This window comes from Phyllostomus hastatus, unplaced genomic scaffold (assembly GCF_019186645.2).
Source record: "Phyllostomus hastatus isolate PE091 unplaced genomic scaffold, TTU_PhHast_1.1 phas_scaffold_39, whole genome shotgun sequence".
NCBI lineage: Eukaryota > Metazoa > Chordata > Mammalia > Chiroptera > Phyllostomidae > Phyllostomus > Phyllostomus hastatus.
The window spans coordinates 17,134,858-17,151,386 of NW_025334028.1; the positions used below are offsets into that span (position 1 = coordinate 17,134,858).

The 16,529-nt window shown below is 33.8% G+C and overlaps 1 protein-coding gene across 1 annotated transcript in view; it reads left to right on the forward strand.

Moving 5' to 3' along the window:
* The window catches only part of GRID2 (glutamate ionotropic receptor delta type subunit 2), a 1,404,853-nt gene that overhangs the window by 1,080,945 nt on the left and 307,379 nt on the right, over nucleotides 1–16,529 (forward strand). The window contains exon 11 of the mRNA XM_045820339.1: nucleotides 6,338–6,650. Within this exon, the coding sequence (XP_045676295.1) occupies nucleotides 6,338–6,650 (313 nt within the window). The remainder of the gene's footprint in view (nucleotides 1–6,337; nucleotides 6,651–16,529) is intronic.

The following is a 16,529-nucleotide window of genomic DNA, read 5'->3' on the forward strand; positions in this document are numbered from 1 at the left end:
CACCTGAACTGCAGATTTATATTTCTTACCACTACTCAGCATTTGTATTAGATATCTAATTGGTACATTAAAATAACATGTTCAAAATGGAACTCCAGTTTCACCACCAGTTCACAAACTGCTCTACCCACAGCCTTCTCTGTCATGGTTTACAGCATCTTTAATCTTCAAGTTACTCAGTCCAAAACCTTTGAGTTATCCCAGACTCCTCTTTTCTCTATTATACTTTATAGCTTTTACATCAACAAATTTATCTGGCTATGAACCTGGAATATATCCTAAATATGATCAATTCTCACCACTCTACCACCCCTCACTAGTGCAAACCACCACTTTTTTTGTTTCAGACTACTTCCATCACCTCTTAAGTACCCACCGTGTCACTGCTTTTCCCTCTATAATCTATTTTTAACAGAGCAGTCAAAGTGATTACTGAAAAATGTAAGTCAGATCATACCACACTTCCTTAAAACTTTCTGATAGTTTCCACCTTTTTCAGTGTGAAAATTATTGAAAATTTTATAATTTCCTATAATGCCTTCTATGGTCATTCATACATGTGCACTTCTACCACTGTCTGTTCATCTCTTTCTCCTACCTCCTATGAGTATTGCTTATGGACCAATCAGAAGTCAGAAAAATAAGAGTAAGATTTAAAAAGCACACACATACCAATAGAAAAAAATCATGGAGCAATGAATAAATACTAGTTAAGTAGTTAGGAGAAAGAGATTATAAAGAAACCATAAAAGCAAAATAGTTTATCAAATTTAACAAATGCTGTATGGTGGGCACAGTCCACTCCACAGCCATTCACCTATAACCATGGACAAGTTATTTTCTTTCTCTGAGTCTCAGATCTGTCCTCAGTACAAGAGGGTAGTCATATTTCCTGTACAGGGTTGTACAGTTAACATGTGGAGGTGTCTTCCACATATGTGAGCTGAAAACATTAAATCCTAGAACACTAAAATTGGAAGGCCTGGCTGACAGTTTGATTTAGAAAAAAATTCATGGTCAATGACTTCATAATAATAAAGATTTTTAGGTAGTATACAGACATCCTGAAATCTAATTTCTGCCAAAACTTAGAGTTGTGTAAAAACACATATTTTTCTTAACACATAGCAAAAAGCCAGTACGTTGACAAAAATTTTTTTGGACATCTACTGTGGACAAAGCAGTGTGAAAAATATTTAGAGGGAAAGAAGACTATGAAAATAAATCTCCTGCCTCAATAAATTTGTAATTGAGAAGATAAAACAGCTATTTATGGAGTAAGTACTATATGAGAGATACTGAAATAAAGAGTATGGAAGGATGATGGTATGCTCTGGGGGGAAATATGAACTCAAATGAAAATACAAAAAAGGAAAAATATTGCATGTATATATTTAGACAGAAAGAAAAAAACTGGAGTTTGGAGACCAGTGAAAACTCAACTGTTCCTGGAAGACATTAAAATAGTACCATCATGTGAATGGGCATGGCTGTGGGGTTAGAGGCAGATTGTGAAGAGGAAGCTAGAAGGGATGGCATGTGGTTTCCAGGAAGAGGTTGAGATATAAGACTAAGAATGACAACATAGAATCTAAACTAATAATACTGTTCTTGTCACGTTTTTAGTGTCAGAGAAACCACTACTGAAACAGTGGAAAATCTTAATTTCTAGAAAAATCAGTATGGCAAGCTCCAAGAAACACTTTGTAATTGAATGTAACCTAAATTTCAAGATCAAATATCTATTGATTATTATAGGAAAGAAAAGGAAAATTCTAAAAATATATCAAGGAAAAATGATTAAATTTATTAGAGTACCATCATAATCAATACACATACTGAGTACCTACTATCCAATGAAAATTTGAAAGTGACAAAAATAGTTATTGCTTAAAATTTTGTGCAGTCCTTAGAAAGACTTAGAAGCTCTGTCTCTGTGTTGTATTACTTAAAGATTTTATATTGTATGAATTATATTATATTAAATTACATTATATTATATTATTACATTACTATGTAAAGTAATACTAATTATGTAATGATTATTACATAATTATTACATTATTATATTATATTATTATATTAAAGATGGATCAGATTTTCACAGGAAGAAATTTTGGGAGAGTCAATCCAGGCAGTGGGAACAGCATTTACTAAGAACATGCATCAGGAAAACATGTTGAAAAAGAAAATGGTTCAGTATGAATATGATGAAGTAGGTTTGGCATAATCTAGCTCAATATGTTCAGACTTTGTTAAAGATTTTTATCTTTTTTCTTAACAGCAATGCGAATCTATTGGAAGCCTTTCAACTGTGGCAGGGGACAGTACATATTTCCTCTACTAAAAGGTTACTTTTCCTGCAATAGGAAAGAGGAAAGATAGATTTAAGGTAGACTTGTAAGGAGTCGAGGAAAACAGTGATGAGAGCCATAAATAGTAGAGAAGTGAAAGGATATTAGGATTCCCAGAGATTAAATAGATAGGGAAAGACAAAATAGGGGGCATAAAACTGAGAAAGATAATGAGGACACCATATTTTAAGACTTAAGTAGAAAGACATTAATGAAGCAAGAGACATCAGACAAGAACTGGTTAGAGTTCAATATCATGAATATGGTCTTGGCCATGTTAAATTGGAGAAGTTGTTGAGACATCTAATAAAAATTACAGTGATGTTGTTGCATAAATCAGTCTTGACTCTTGCATTCAGCCTGAACTATAAATTTGCGAATCTGGATGTAGCTGGAAACTCTGGAAGAGATGGACATGAAGGGGATTGCCTAGGCAGAGTATCTTGAATGAGATAAGGGTATAAACCAAAATGCAGACAATTGTCAACATAAGCTGGAAAAAGGAACTGAGAAAGAGGCTTATATCATGTCATGAAGTCCAAAGAAAAGAGTGTTTATGATGGAAGGAGCAATCCTCACTGTCAAATGTTGTCAAGAGGCCTAAATAAGTGGACATTAAATGATGTCCATTTGATTCAGTCATGTAAAGATTAAGATGTGCTCTGTCCATAAGTACTGAACTATTTGGGTACACAGTTCTTCCCAATGTGACTGATAGGTGTGGTAATAGAAACAAACTTAAAAAAAAAAAGACTGTGCAAAAGGGAGAGAGAATGGGTAGTAATGGAAATCAGAGATCACAGGGAATAAAAGGAAAGGCTTTTCTCTTTTTATTTTTATTCTAATGAGCTGGAGTAAAATAATCTTTTTCATAAGAAATATGCCATTTATAGGATGATGTTGAATACGTAAAAGACAGGAGTTTAAGTATCTGAAAGGGAAGAGATTGGTTGCCAAGTTTACAGATGGAGGGTTGGTCTTAGTGGGAAGGAAGATTGCTCCTCTGTTGTAATAGAGGTTAAACAAAATACGCTGGCTTGGGGTTGTAAACTGAGAGGTAAAAATAAGTGTGAATCATAATCTCCCTTCTATGTTCTCTACAAAATAGCAGTGGAGGCTATCTTCCAAGGGTTAGTGAGAACATTAAAAGTTTCAAAAGGGTACAGATTTGAAAAGTCATTATAGAAATCTGGACAAGTGAGTTGACATACATTCAAATGCATACATACATAATACATACATACATACACACATAAGAAAGATATCTAGATAGCTAGATATCTAGCTATATAAGATACATACATACATACATAAGAAAGATATCTAGATAGCTAGATAATGAGAGAGAGAGAAAGAGAGAGAGATGGAGGGAGGAGTGGGGAGGGAGGAAAATGTATGAATGATTGTCTCTAATCATTTCTGGTTGTTTTGAAATATTCAACAAGTTTTGGGATCATCGTTCAGGATCAGTAGTTCTTGGAGATTTTTTTTCTGCTTTGATGCAACTTCTGTAATGCAAGTAAGGATGATCACAAGCTCGTATCAGACACAGTGGTCTGCTATATCATTGTTTCTGAAGGATGGAGTGAGGCACTTCCTTGGAAAAGGATATACAAATCTCAGAGAGGAGGAAATGTGAGGCTGTGTTTTTATGGTGCATCTGTGTAAATGCATTTGTGCAGTTTGAAAAGCCCATTATACAGGGTGGGGCAAAAGTAGGTTTACAGATATTTGTATGGAAAATAATATAACAATTAATAAATAATAATATAAGAATAAATGATATATTTTACCTATTCGACTTCTGTAAGCTTCCTTTTGCCCACTCTGTGTGATTCTGATATGCCCAGCACAGGAAGATTGGGAATTTCTCCTTAAGGACAGAATATACAAGTGTTGAAAGTGAACTAGAATTTAGGAAGTTATCCATAGAAATATGACAAGTAATTATTGTATTTAATAAATATTTTAGCTCATATGATACAATTAGTTCCTTTTCTAAAAAAATTCATTGTTCCCTAGATGTCATTTTTTATCCCATTATAGAAATTGACTTTGTAATCTACAGATATCTATTATGAAAAGCAATATATGACCATTCCAATTCATAATCATTTCCATGAAAAACATTTAATTATTTATCAACAATATGTTTATGAACATTTACAAGCACTCAATCAACACATTGTCATTAAATATCTCCTTAGGTGGAATTTTCTCACTTTATTTGAATCATAAAATGCTTCTGTTCACCACTACATCAATTAGTAAATTATTGATCCAGAGTACTTTAATGTCTTGAAAAAGTAAATATACCTTCTGAAAGACTAATTGACTCTTGGAGAGTTGTTCATTCATCATTAGGATTAAAATAAATGAGTTAACTCACAGTAGTCATACTAAACATAGTTATATTTATTTCATAAATAGATAAACTAAAGCTCAGAAAAGATAAAACTAGAAAGCTAAGTAAGGATCCAGGTTACATTTTTAATCTGAAAAGACCTAATTCCTAATATCTAGTTATAAAAAATAAATATGTGAGTTTTAAATCAGTAATAACTATTTTTCTCAAAGTTCATTTCATATAGTAATTGTTAAGCTTAATTCTCAGCTATTTCTAAACTCATGGTACTTATATTAATATGGTATATGGTTTTATTGTAATGCAAACAGTAAAATTTTTAGAAAGCAACATAGACTTTTTAAGGTAAAAATTATAGTTAAATCAGTTACCTTAACTACCTACAATTTGGGTTATTTGGAAAATGAGTAATTTCTTATAATATAGTAAAGCATCATGAGTATGAGCTTTGGAGTAAGAAAAATATAGCTTAATATGGCTTCTATACTTATTAAGTGTGAGAATTGAATATGTTTATATATATGTATACATATACACACACATGAATATTAAATTTTGCTAGAATATTTTTGTTACCATTACTCTGGAAACTAGATTTATCTAAGTTGGTTTATCATAATAGGCATGTTATTTTTTCTTTTATTTTTGTCCCCAAAAGCAATAAAACAGTTTTGTATTGTTTCATAAAACAATTAAAAAGAAAAATAATGAAAATGTTCAAATAATTTACTGTTGTTTGCATTTGACTGGAAGGAGCTTCCCACAGCTGTAATCACAGCTACCAATAATTATTTCAAAGAATAAGCCATATTTTATGTATTTAAATATGTTTCTCATGTCATAGAAATTAAATTTGAAGTCATTTAGTGTTTTCACTGCAATTCTGCTGTGCACTTTAAATAAATAAAATGGCATATGCCGTAGTTTTGAGTACTATTACTCAGTCTAAGGAGACACACACTGAGAAGAAGGGTTATAACTCCAAGAAGAATTGTCTGTCTTCTTAATTTTTAATTGTTCATTAAAATGTTTCTGATGTTTACACAATAAAATCATGGTAGAGACCCCTGGCATATGACATGATAGTACTATGTGAAACCTCTAACAAACTAGTGTGTTTAGAGATCAGCAATATAAAATTTGATGCAGAGAAATCTAAACAGAGGATAAAATGCTATACTGACTTGTTTAAATAAATGACTTAAAAGGTTAAGGACATACTGAATATCCCAGGAACATCTTCTCAAAAAGAATTCCTTAGAATGATTTTTGTCTTTGCTACTGTGTTAATGAAGACTTTGATAAAATGGCCCTGGAAAAAAGATAATTTCTTTTAGGTGTTACCTGTGTTTAAAATATTTTTCACTGATTTCACATGCTTATTTCACTGATAATATGAACAAGATAATTTGTCTGGCTTTAATGAGGCAAGGTTTGCAATAAGAAATGCAACATTCCACACATAACTCTCCTCTAAGAAGTTTCTACAGTGTTTTTCAGTTTAAGACTTAAGATGTTGCCCAAGGCATCTATTTTTTTCCTCAAGTCAAGCTAAAATGTCACAAACCAAACTGTTTTTCAAACTGTTAATGTGTTCTTTCCTCCCTCAATTTCTCAGAGAGCTGACATAGGGATATCTGCTTTAACCATCACCCCAGATCGTGAGAATGTGGTGGACTTTACAACACGTTATATGGACTACTCAGTGGGAGTACTGCTTCGAAGAGCTGAAAAGACCGTGGATATGTTTGCCTGTCTTGCACCATTTGATCTCTCTCTCTGGGCTTGCATTGCTGGCACAGTCCTTCTTGTGGGTCTTCTGGTCTACCTTTTGAATTGGCTTAATCCTCCACGATTACAAATGGGATCAATGACTTCTACTACTCTCTACAACTCCATGTGGTTTGTGTATGGATCTTTTGTACAGCAAGGTAAGGAGAAAAAATACATTTTCATATGAAAAAGGAATGTGATGTTTCAATTGCCATGATTTCAGTTAAGAATTTGATGTACCCGACATCAGTAAGTGTTCAAAAGGGTCTTCACAGCAATAGCAATGCTTAGAAGAGAACATTTTCTACTTTTTCCTAGTAGATCTCAAACACAGCAGGTTTCCAACAAAAAAAAAGTAGTTCATTATCTTTTGATGTAAGTTAAATATCATCAACAAAGCTAAAATTGAATGTCAAGAGATAAGGTTCACAAGAAACTCAAAAATCCTCCCTAAACTGTGAAATAGCCTTACTGGAATGAAACTACTTACTAACAGAACACATACTATTTAATTATTTATATATGTAAGAGATATGGAGGTGTGTTCTTTGTTCAGAGACATTATTTCATGTATGAAAAATATTCATTGACAGTGAAAAAACTTTGATTATGAACTAATAATAAATTTTATTTTTATCTTTTATTTTAATATATAATATTTAACATTGACTTAAATTTTATTATAAAAATGGCTTTGTTTTATGTTCACTATTCAAGCTTCCCTAGTCTTTAAACAAGTAAATTCTTTGACTCTGAACATTTTAGAATAGAATAATATTTACTGAGCTCCTTAACTGATACTACTGCCATCATGGTGAATGAAATAATAAAATGCTCAGGCAATTAATAGTTTTTTACAGACTCGTCACATGTATCGAAGAGGAGAAATATGTGTCAGAGTGGAGACACATGATACATTTGCCATAATATTTACCACTCTCAATAGCATCTTACTTTTTGGGGTCTTCCATTAAATTTAATTATTTCTAATATTACTTAACTAATCACAAGGTTTGTCTAGACTCTTCAACTCCATGTTCTCATGTCTAACCTATTTTCTAAAGCTTTGTAAGTACATATCTCCCTCCCTCTGCCCTTCCATTATCAAGGGCTATATCTAAGGTTATAATTGTCAGAGTCATTTTTAATCAATTCATTAATCACTAATCCAGTAGATATTTAATACACATTATTTATTTAAGTTAGAACTTTGTTAAGCCCTGGCCATATAATTTTGAACAAAGAGTTTTTGCCATCATTGAACTACAAGTCTATTGGGACACAAACATATAAAGAAAAAATTAGAATTATGGGTAGAAAGTGCTGTGATGGATGTAAGTGCAGATTGTCTTGAGAACATAGGGATAAAAAGGCTTTTGAATTAGACTATACAAACAGATACAAAATTAATTAACTATTTAAGGAGCTTGCTGAAGAGGATGGTGAAAGGAGACATAGATGGTTAGGAGAGAATTTAATATGAAGAAGTTAAAGAGAAATTAGAATAAACTATGCAGAAGAGAGTTGGTAAAAATGAGGCTGAAGATATATTTGATATTATCAAGAATTTGAACTTGATCCTTAGGGAAATGATCTGCTATTATCTGGTATTAAATAAAGAAAAGCATGTTCAAATTTGTACTATAGAAATATTCTGATCACAACAGGTTGAAAAATGGCAATGGGGAAGGGAAAGGGAGTCAAACTTTAAGAGTATCATAAGAACTAAGTAAAGATTTTATATGGCTTCCATAAAAGTAAGGTGGCATTGGAAATCAAAAGAAGGGCATTGATGAATTGGAGTCAATAGAACTTAATTAATTACAGAGTGGTATGGTGATTGATACTAAAGAAGGAAAATGAAGCAGTTCTGGATTGGGAAATTAAGTGTATTAGATATTAACACCTTTTACTGATAAAATAAAAAACAGAAAGAGCAGTGTGATGGAAAAGGTGATACATTTATTTTGGGGCATGTCAAGTTTGAAATATCTGTGAGACATCCAAGGAGATATTTCTAATGTTTATTAGTGGTTTGATATCTTTGTCTGAGGCACATGAGAGACATCATGGCTAAATGTATATTTAAATAATATTAGCATTAGAAAATAATTGAAGCCATGGAAGTAAAGTCACACAGAGTATTTGTTCTAAACTGCATACTCCTAATTGATGACTACTGACCCAGAGAGGGCCTAAGACAGGGTCTTAAGGAAACAAATGGGTAGAGGTAACTGATAAGGACTGATGAGAAAGATTCAAGTACCATGTATATATATAGTAGGCAGTGAAATACACAACAAATAAAACCAGTATTTCAAGATGGCGAGTTTAATCGTCTGTGTTAAACATTTCAAATAATCAAGTAAAATGAAGTCTTGAGAGGTGTTCATTGGATTTAGCAGTAAGCTCATTATTGGTAGTATTGCAGTGACTATAGCTACATAACAAGTTCCCCCAAAACCTACCAATTCTGAAGGTCAGAAGTTTAACCAAGACATAGTGAGGATGACTTTTCTTTCCCCAATGATGTCTAAGGTCTCAGCTAGACAATTCAGTCTGGAGGCTAACTGAGGTCTGGTAGTTGATGCTGGCTGAGGGCTGGTAGCCTCAGTTTTCTTCCATAGTCTCTCTTCATGGAACAGTTTGGTCTTTTTCATTCATCATGGTTGATTTCTTCATAGAAATTATTCCAAAAGGAGAGAAAATAATAAAACAAAATGATTTTCTGGTCCGTGTTGGAGATCGCAGACCTGTTTGATGGTGTGAGTTCCTCTTGCAGGGAACATCCAGGTTGTGCCCACCACATAGCTTTGTTATGAAAATTAAAATGCTTAAAAATCATGAAGTTGTTAGATAAGATAACTTATATGAGGGGCACTCAAAAAACAGCCCAGAATTTATTTTTTAAAAATGTGTATTTATTCTTACATGTTGAAACTTCATTCACTTACTGAGACTTTTTTCCATTGTTCAACACAGTGTTTGAACTCATTGATTTAGATTCCTTTTAGTGTTTCTGCCACTTTTTGTTTTACCTCTTCCGTATTGGCAAAATGTTTCTCTTTGAGGACTTTTTTCATTCAGGGAAATAAAACAAAAAGTCACTCGGAGCAAGATCATGTGAATAGGGAGGGTGGGACATGGCAGTCATGCCATTTTTGGGGTCAAAAACTGCTGAACACTTAACACAATGTGGGCAGGTGCACTCATAATTCACCCATCATGAAATGGGCAAGTGCGTTGAAAGGGTCTTCAAAAAAATATTCACTGAAGCCCAATGCAGCCTCTTACAACAACACCAGTTGGTGCACTGATACAGAGGGGTTCCTAGAACCCAGCTCACTAGCTGGGGATGCCTGTACTACAAGGGGTCCACCCTCCAGAAGATAATTCTGTTTCTGAGAGCCCCCCCTTATATACATGTCCCTTAGCATTTACTAAATAAATGACATACAAAAACAAATTAGACTCAGCCATGGATAATTAGGCATATGAGAAAAGGCTAAGAAAGCAAATAGTTTTAGATTGGTAAGATAATGACATTGGGTCAGCCAAAAAGTCTGTATGGCTTTTTTCCATAAAATAAAAGACACATTTTTCATTGTCATCGATAATTTTATTGATTTGGGTAATTGGATTATGTCAGCTATCTCCCACATGCTATAATGTTGATTGTTCTCAATTAATGTCTTGCTTTGATGGCTATCAACTTCAACCAGTCTACCAGACCATGGAACATCATCCAGTGAGAAATCACCAGCACAAAACTTCGCAAACCACTTTTGAAATGTTTGATCAGTCACAGCACCTTCTCCATACACTGCTCAAAGTTTTCATTTACATTTCAGTTGCATTTTTACCATTCTTGAAATAATAAAGCATAATACTCCAAAAATGTTGCATATTTTCTTCCATCTTCAATATTAAAATGGCTACACAAAAATTCACCAATTTTGATTTTTTTATATGTACACTGATATGACAGCTGTCACAACACAGTTTAATAAAATTGTTTCAAATGAAGTTAAAGACAACTTAGTGCTGCTATAACCATCCTATGGAAAAAACTAAATGAACTTTTTGGCCAACCCAATAGATTCTGGGATACATAGAGCAATAAAAAAATAGAAGAAACAATAGTGAGGGTATAGTAGAGAATAAGACTGGGAAGTAGTAGATAGTAGTTAGAGAGAACAGAGTTCTTAATGAGTCTAAAGGACAACAGTGGAAACATCAGTGTGAGTCTGAAGTTTGTATTTATGAAATGGGACAACTGAGACTAAAGTTTTTGAAATAAGACAAGTTATAGGTTTGTAGATGTGAATTCCCAAAGTTAAGAGTTGGTGAAGGACTTCAAAGCTGATCAAGAAATTGAAAGCCCAGAGCATTAGATGAACCATCTCTAATGATGTCAGCTTGGACTAGAGATGTAGAAAATGAGCCATATGCCCAAGTTGTCAATAAATGAGGGGAAAGAACTGGGATGTTGATAGATATGCACATTGCCTAGAAATAGAGGTGGTATTACTAGATGTGGTTAACCTCTGTTTCCATCTTACTATTTCCTGTTCCATTCAATTTTTCTGTACATAGTTTTAATAGTCACCAATATGCAGATAGCTCCTAAATCTACATCACATCCTAGTTGAGCAGTGCATACCCAGCTTCTCACTAGACCACTCTCTGGAAATACCAGAGCACCACAAATTTTAACATGTCAAAATTGAATTGTTTTACACTTTTCACCTTTGTAGCCTCTCATACTCTCTATTCTAGCTGATGCATTACCAATCACTTAAACATACAGAGAACATTTGAGAACATTTTTTATTTCTTCTTTTTCTTTCTATAGCTTATATTCAACCATAATCAAGTTTTGTGAGTTTTACTTTCTAAATATTTCCAGAAAAAAATCTCCTCTCACCTAGAAAGGTAAGGCCTAGATTGTTACTTAGATAAGGCCACCTTCATTTCTCATTGGAACTATAGGAATCTCCTAACAGTTTCATCCCCCAAAAAGATATGCTTCATATACATGTATAAAAAAGTTACCACTATCATGAAGAGAGCTTACTACATAATTCCCATCCTTCAAGTATTTTCTTGGCTCCCTCTTCCTGCAATTTGAAAGTCTGAGTTATTCATAGCATGAACAATATTCTACCATATAGCTGTTGTCCAGTGCTCAGTTCTACTTTCTTACCACTCATGTCTCACATTTCATTGCCCAGTTACTCCAGATTGTTTTGTCCCTTGAGCACGAGTCAAGACAGTGTAATGCATCTTTGTCTGTCTTTTTTCTGTTCTTTTCAATTCCTGATATGCCTTTATTACTAGCTTAATCTCTAGTCCCACACTCTGCTTTCATATGCAAATTCTTATGCAGCCTCTAATTCTTGCTTTGATCTCACCTTTTTCAGGAGTCTTTGCTAGGATTAGGAACCATATTTTATGCTCCTGAGGTATATTTATTAGAGGACTTATCAACTATAGTATGATTGAATTTCTTTTTTCACTTGTCCTCACCTGAGTTCTTTGAACACATGGCCATGTCCTATTTATATTTGTAGTCATTTTGCCTGTAGTTCTTTGTCTTGTACACATTGAGTGTTTAATAAATGCATACTGATCAACTAAATGAATAAATAAATGCTAAATACCTAACTAAATCAAGCGTAGAGTTAGCAGCAATATTTTGTTTATTAGATTACAGTCTGTTCCTAGGTGACCTGAAAGTCGCTAAACCAAGCAGGAAATTATTTAGGATGTCTTTATTGGTATATTTTACCAAGTAACTAAGATAAGAAACATCTAAATAAGGTCTCTCTTTGGTTGAACCTTAATTTTGAGGATGTTGACATGCTTATAGATTGCCTTTCTGAATTTTGCTTTTAGGTAGCCCTATTTTAGTAAGTTTTAGAGCACAACCAAGACAAAAAGAAATGTTACCCATACAGTTAGCATGGCTTTCTAGTTCTGTAAAGATGCAACAGATACCAAAAGTTATAAATATGTTAAGGACTTCATATACCAACTGTGCCTGTAGATTGATTATACATTTTTATAAATTCATAATTATGGATAATGCTGAATTGCACATGATTATTTCATCTTTGAAATACTTCTGTTCTTCTACTTGCTAACAATAAAAAGGTAAATTCATTGAAAGATACTAAGAACATCTTTACACTTTGATTAAAAAATAAATTGAAATAAGGCTCATAAACCAATGAAAAATAGAATCAATCAATGCACAGGCTATGGAGTTGGAATTACTAATGCACAGGCTATGGAGTTGGAATTACTAATAATTTCCAATAAAATATAGCCTTTTAATAAGAAATACAGGTGTTGTTTCAAAACTGCTGTCTTTTTTGAGTCACTAGACCAGATTAAAAAGCGATAAGGAAGCATTTCATGTGTTATTAGAGAGGTATCTGAAAAAAGAGTTTGGGGACAACTAAAAACAAAAAAAAATCCTAAATAAATGTGAGTCGTTTACTAATCCTGGTTTACAGAAAAAAAATCTGTGATTTCAAAGCCTTCTGGAAAACAACTCAGGGACTCCAACTGTGCAGAAGCAGTGTTGTCCATTACAGAGATAAACTTAGTACATGTGTTTGGCTGAAACATTAGCACTTGTGAATTAGGTAAAGTGCATGAATGAGCTGTGTTGGATCCTGGCCTGCAGGATCTGTGTATGTTGTGGTTGCTAGAGAACAAATACACATGGACTACAGAAGTCCTGTGGAGAAAAAGGGATGGCACAGCCACTCTGTGAGAAAGAGAGGGCAAGAGGGCCAGAGAGCTCAGTCCCTGCCTGGACAAGCTTTTATTGCTTCTCTGGGTACCTTACATGAAGGGTAGTCCTCATTTACTATGCACAGGTTCACTGCAGGTGATTATCTTTTACAGATAACAAAGGAAAGAATGTTGCTAATTACTTCAAAGAGAAGGATGTTGGAGACCAAGGGGAAAAGTGGTTGAACTGGTCACACTCCATACTTGGGATGTTTAGCTCAGATTTTAGGAAGTTACAGTAACACCTTCCTGCCTCAATTCAGGGTGAGGGAGTTTTAGCAAAGGCAAGCCTCATAGCAGTCTAGATACAATGCAGGCCTGATTCCCCCTGGGAGAACCTATCTACAGGCCTGGTCTTGTGTGCCACTCACACCCCACTGGTTTTCCACATGAGGGCTTAGCTACATTTCCACAGCATGCGAAACAGTTGCCCACAATGAGCGACCAACTTTATCAAGTTTTATTGTCATTTTATATCTTCCTTTATCTCTATGTCTACATACATCTCTCTGCAAAAAACATACTTTTAAAAAGTCTGGGGTTTGGTTTTTGAAGATCCCTTATGTTAGTTAATGGGCAGTGACTCAGTACCATCTGGGCCTTGGAGGACCTCTGTGCCGTGTGGTTGTATGTCACTTATTTTCTGTTTACATGAAAGGTAATTTTGAAGGAAATTTCAGAGTTTACCTCAGATGGTTTTGCCTGATTTTATAAAGTAGAAATATTTATATTCATGTAAAATATTTGGAGCTATCATATGTTTACTTACCATTGAGCATTTAATAACTACCAAGTGTGTGCCAGGAACAGGAAGAGCAAAAGGAAAACAAGGAATTACTGCATTAAGTAGTTTAATAAATATTTCTTGGGTGTACTAGATATTTTTAATATGGTCATAAATAAGAAAATCTTGCAGGAATATTCAGCATTATGTTAGTGGGCCATAGCCAAATGGAAACCAAATAAACCACTTCCGATGAGTGGAGCAGACAATTTTTAGGAGGAGTAAAAAAGGAAAATTCCTTCAGCAGCTTTCTGAAGGATCAAATAGGCCCACAGATGCTAGCAATGAACGGAACAAAGGAGCTTTAGGAATAGTAGAAGATAACTTGATGGCTGCTGCACAAGCGTTAACAGGAGAGACCACCCACTGGCTTTGAGATCCCAGGATAATTTTTGGAAGACAATAAAGAGTTCTTCCACTGCCAGATGGATTGCACTGTTACAGAGAATCACAACTCTCTCACTCCCACTGACAGAACAGTTAGACATTCCTCTCTATTGCATTAAGCATCAGAAGAGATTATTGATGAGAGAGTATCTCTTCAAAACTTTGCAAGAGAGATTAACTCAAAAAAATCCATTTCAATAGTGTAGACATCAAATTCATGAAATTTGCCAATGTCCTAGTCACAAAAAACTCTAAGGATTCAAGCTTTGAAATTAAGTCACTAAAATTATTCCTTTGTAATGTTATCTGATATTTCACATTCAATCTGAGTATAACACAAGTGATATTGGCTGGCTCTGTTGTTTACTGACCCTAATGAAAACAGGGAAAATGAGAGTAATTCTCAGTGACAGGTTAACTGGACTATAGAGACAAGTTTCTTTCTGTATTCTGTTCTTACAGATATTAACTCAAAAAGACTCTCAGTGATTTTTATTTAGGTTTGAACAACATCTCTGTTGCTGCTAATTGTGATTGGCAGTCCTAACGAAGAGAGCGCCGCACACTCGGAGTGCTGTCACATCCACTTGAGAATTTCCCCATGCTGATTTAAAACATGACAAGGTGTTCATTTTCTTTCTTTTTATCATCAGGATTCTGTACCACTAAAGAAAAAAAGTCAAACCTCTATGCTTCAGACACTGTTCTAACGCTATTATTATGGGTATGCAGTGCAAGTAGTATGTTTTGTATGACTAGAAAGCATTGCCACGATGGTAAGGTATGCATTCATTAGCTCACATTCCCAATGCAACATAACGAGCTCCTATGCATTTATTCCTGATCTATATGCACACAATCGCCCATGAGTTTCACTTATTTCAGTACCAACTTTTCATGATTTGAGCCAGAAAAGCCTTTCTCATGCTGAAATGGGCTTTTTAAGAGTTAAAAGCAATCAAAGAAGAAATCACATTTCTGCTTATAAAATGCTTAGAAAACAAGAACTGGTATAAGCAACATTTTCTGGACTTTTCTGAACTACTTATGAATATATACCATAATAAAAGCATTATTTTAGTTTTTAACAAAAGTGTTCCATAAAAAAAGACATTAATAAAAGTCAAAAGGTGACATTAAGATATTATGAGCAGATTTTTTCTCTTTCCCCAAAGTGCTATAAGAAAAATATTTTAAAAAACACAAATTTAAATGATAGAAAAAAGTAGATATCATAGGTTCATTAAAATAGTTTTATCATACTGTAATACTCATTGTTTTTACAGTACTATATCACAATATTTCTCAGCTTAAGTAATAAGAATAGGGGCAGACATCGACAAAGATAAATTTATTCTAAAGGAGATTTAGGATTGATAAAATTAAAGTAGTAGGATCAAGGGACTATAGGCAATATTAGAGACATCAGTTTAGAATACAAAGTTGGTAATTCAATTTTGGTCTGACCAGAATCCATTTTACTCCTTCAGCTATGAATCTGTAGTTAAGAAGCTTAATATGATGGTTATATTTCTAAAGATACGGGCAACTGACTACAGTTTTCAAAAACAAAATCAACCTGTTTTGTAAATTGTCTCTTAGCATTTAACCTAAGAGGATTTAACATCCTCTAAGAGGATGGGTTAAATCTAAGAGGATTTAACCCAAGAGCATTTAAGAGCATTTAGATGCATGCTTATAAGCACCTATAATGCTTATTGTGATGACTTTAGGATTCCCATTTTCAATTTACAAAACTAATAAGTAAAAAAGTCCTGTGATACTTTTGTTAAATATCCTTGGGTGTGGCACAACCTTTACTTAATTTTTTCACAGTTGTAAAGCAGAGAAGTTCCAAAGTGTAATATAATGTTTAAATTCACATTATTTATCTCATTTTATATATATATATATATATATAAAGTCTGTCCAGAAGGTATCCAGCCATGTAATATGAAAAACAGAGACATGTATTGAAGAGAATACAGGGTACAAGGAACATTGTACATAGGACAATGACACCTCAGTCCCCTTAAAAGTAGGCACCTTGAGACCTCATACA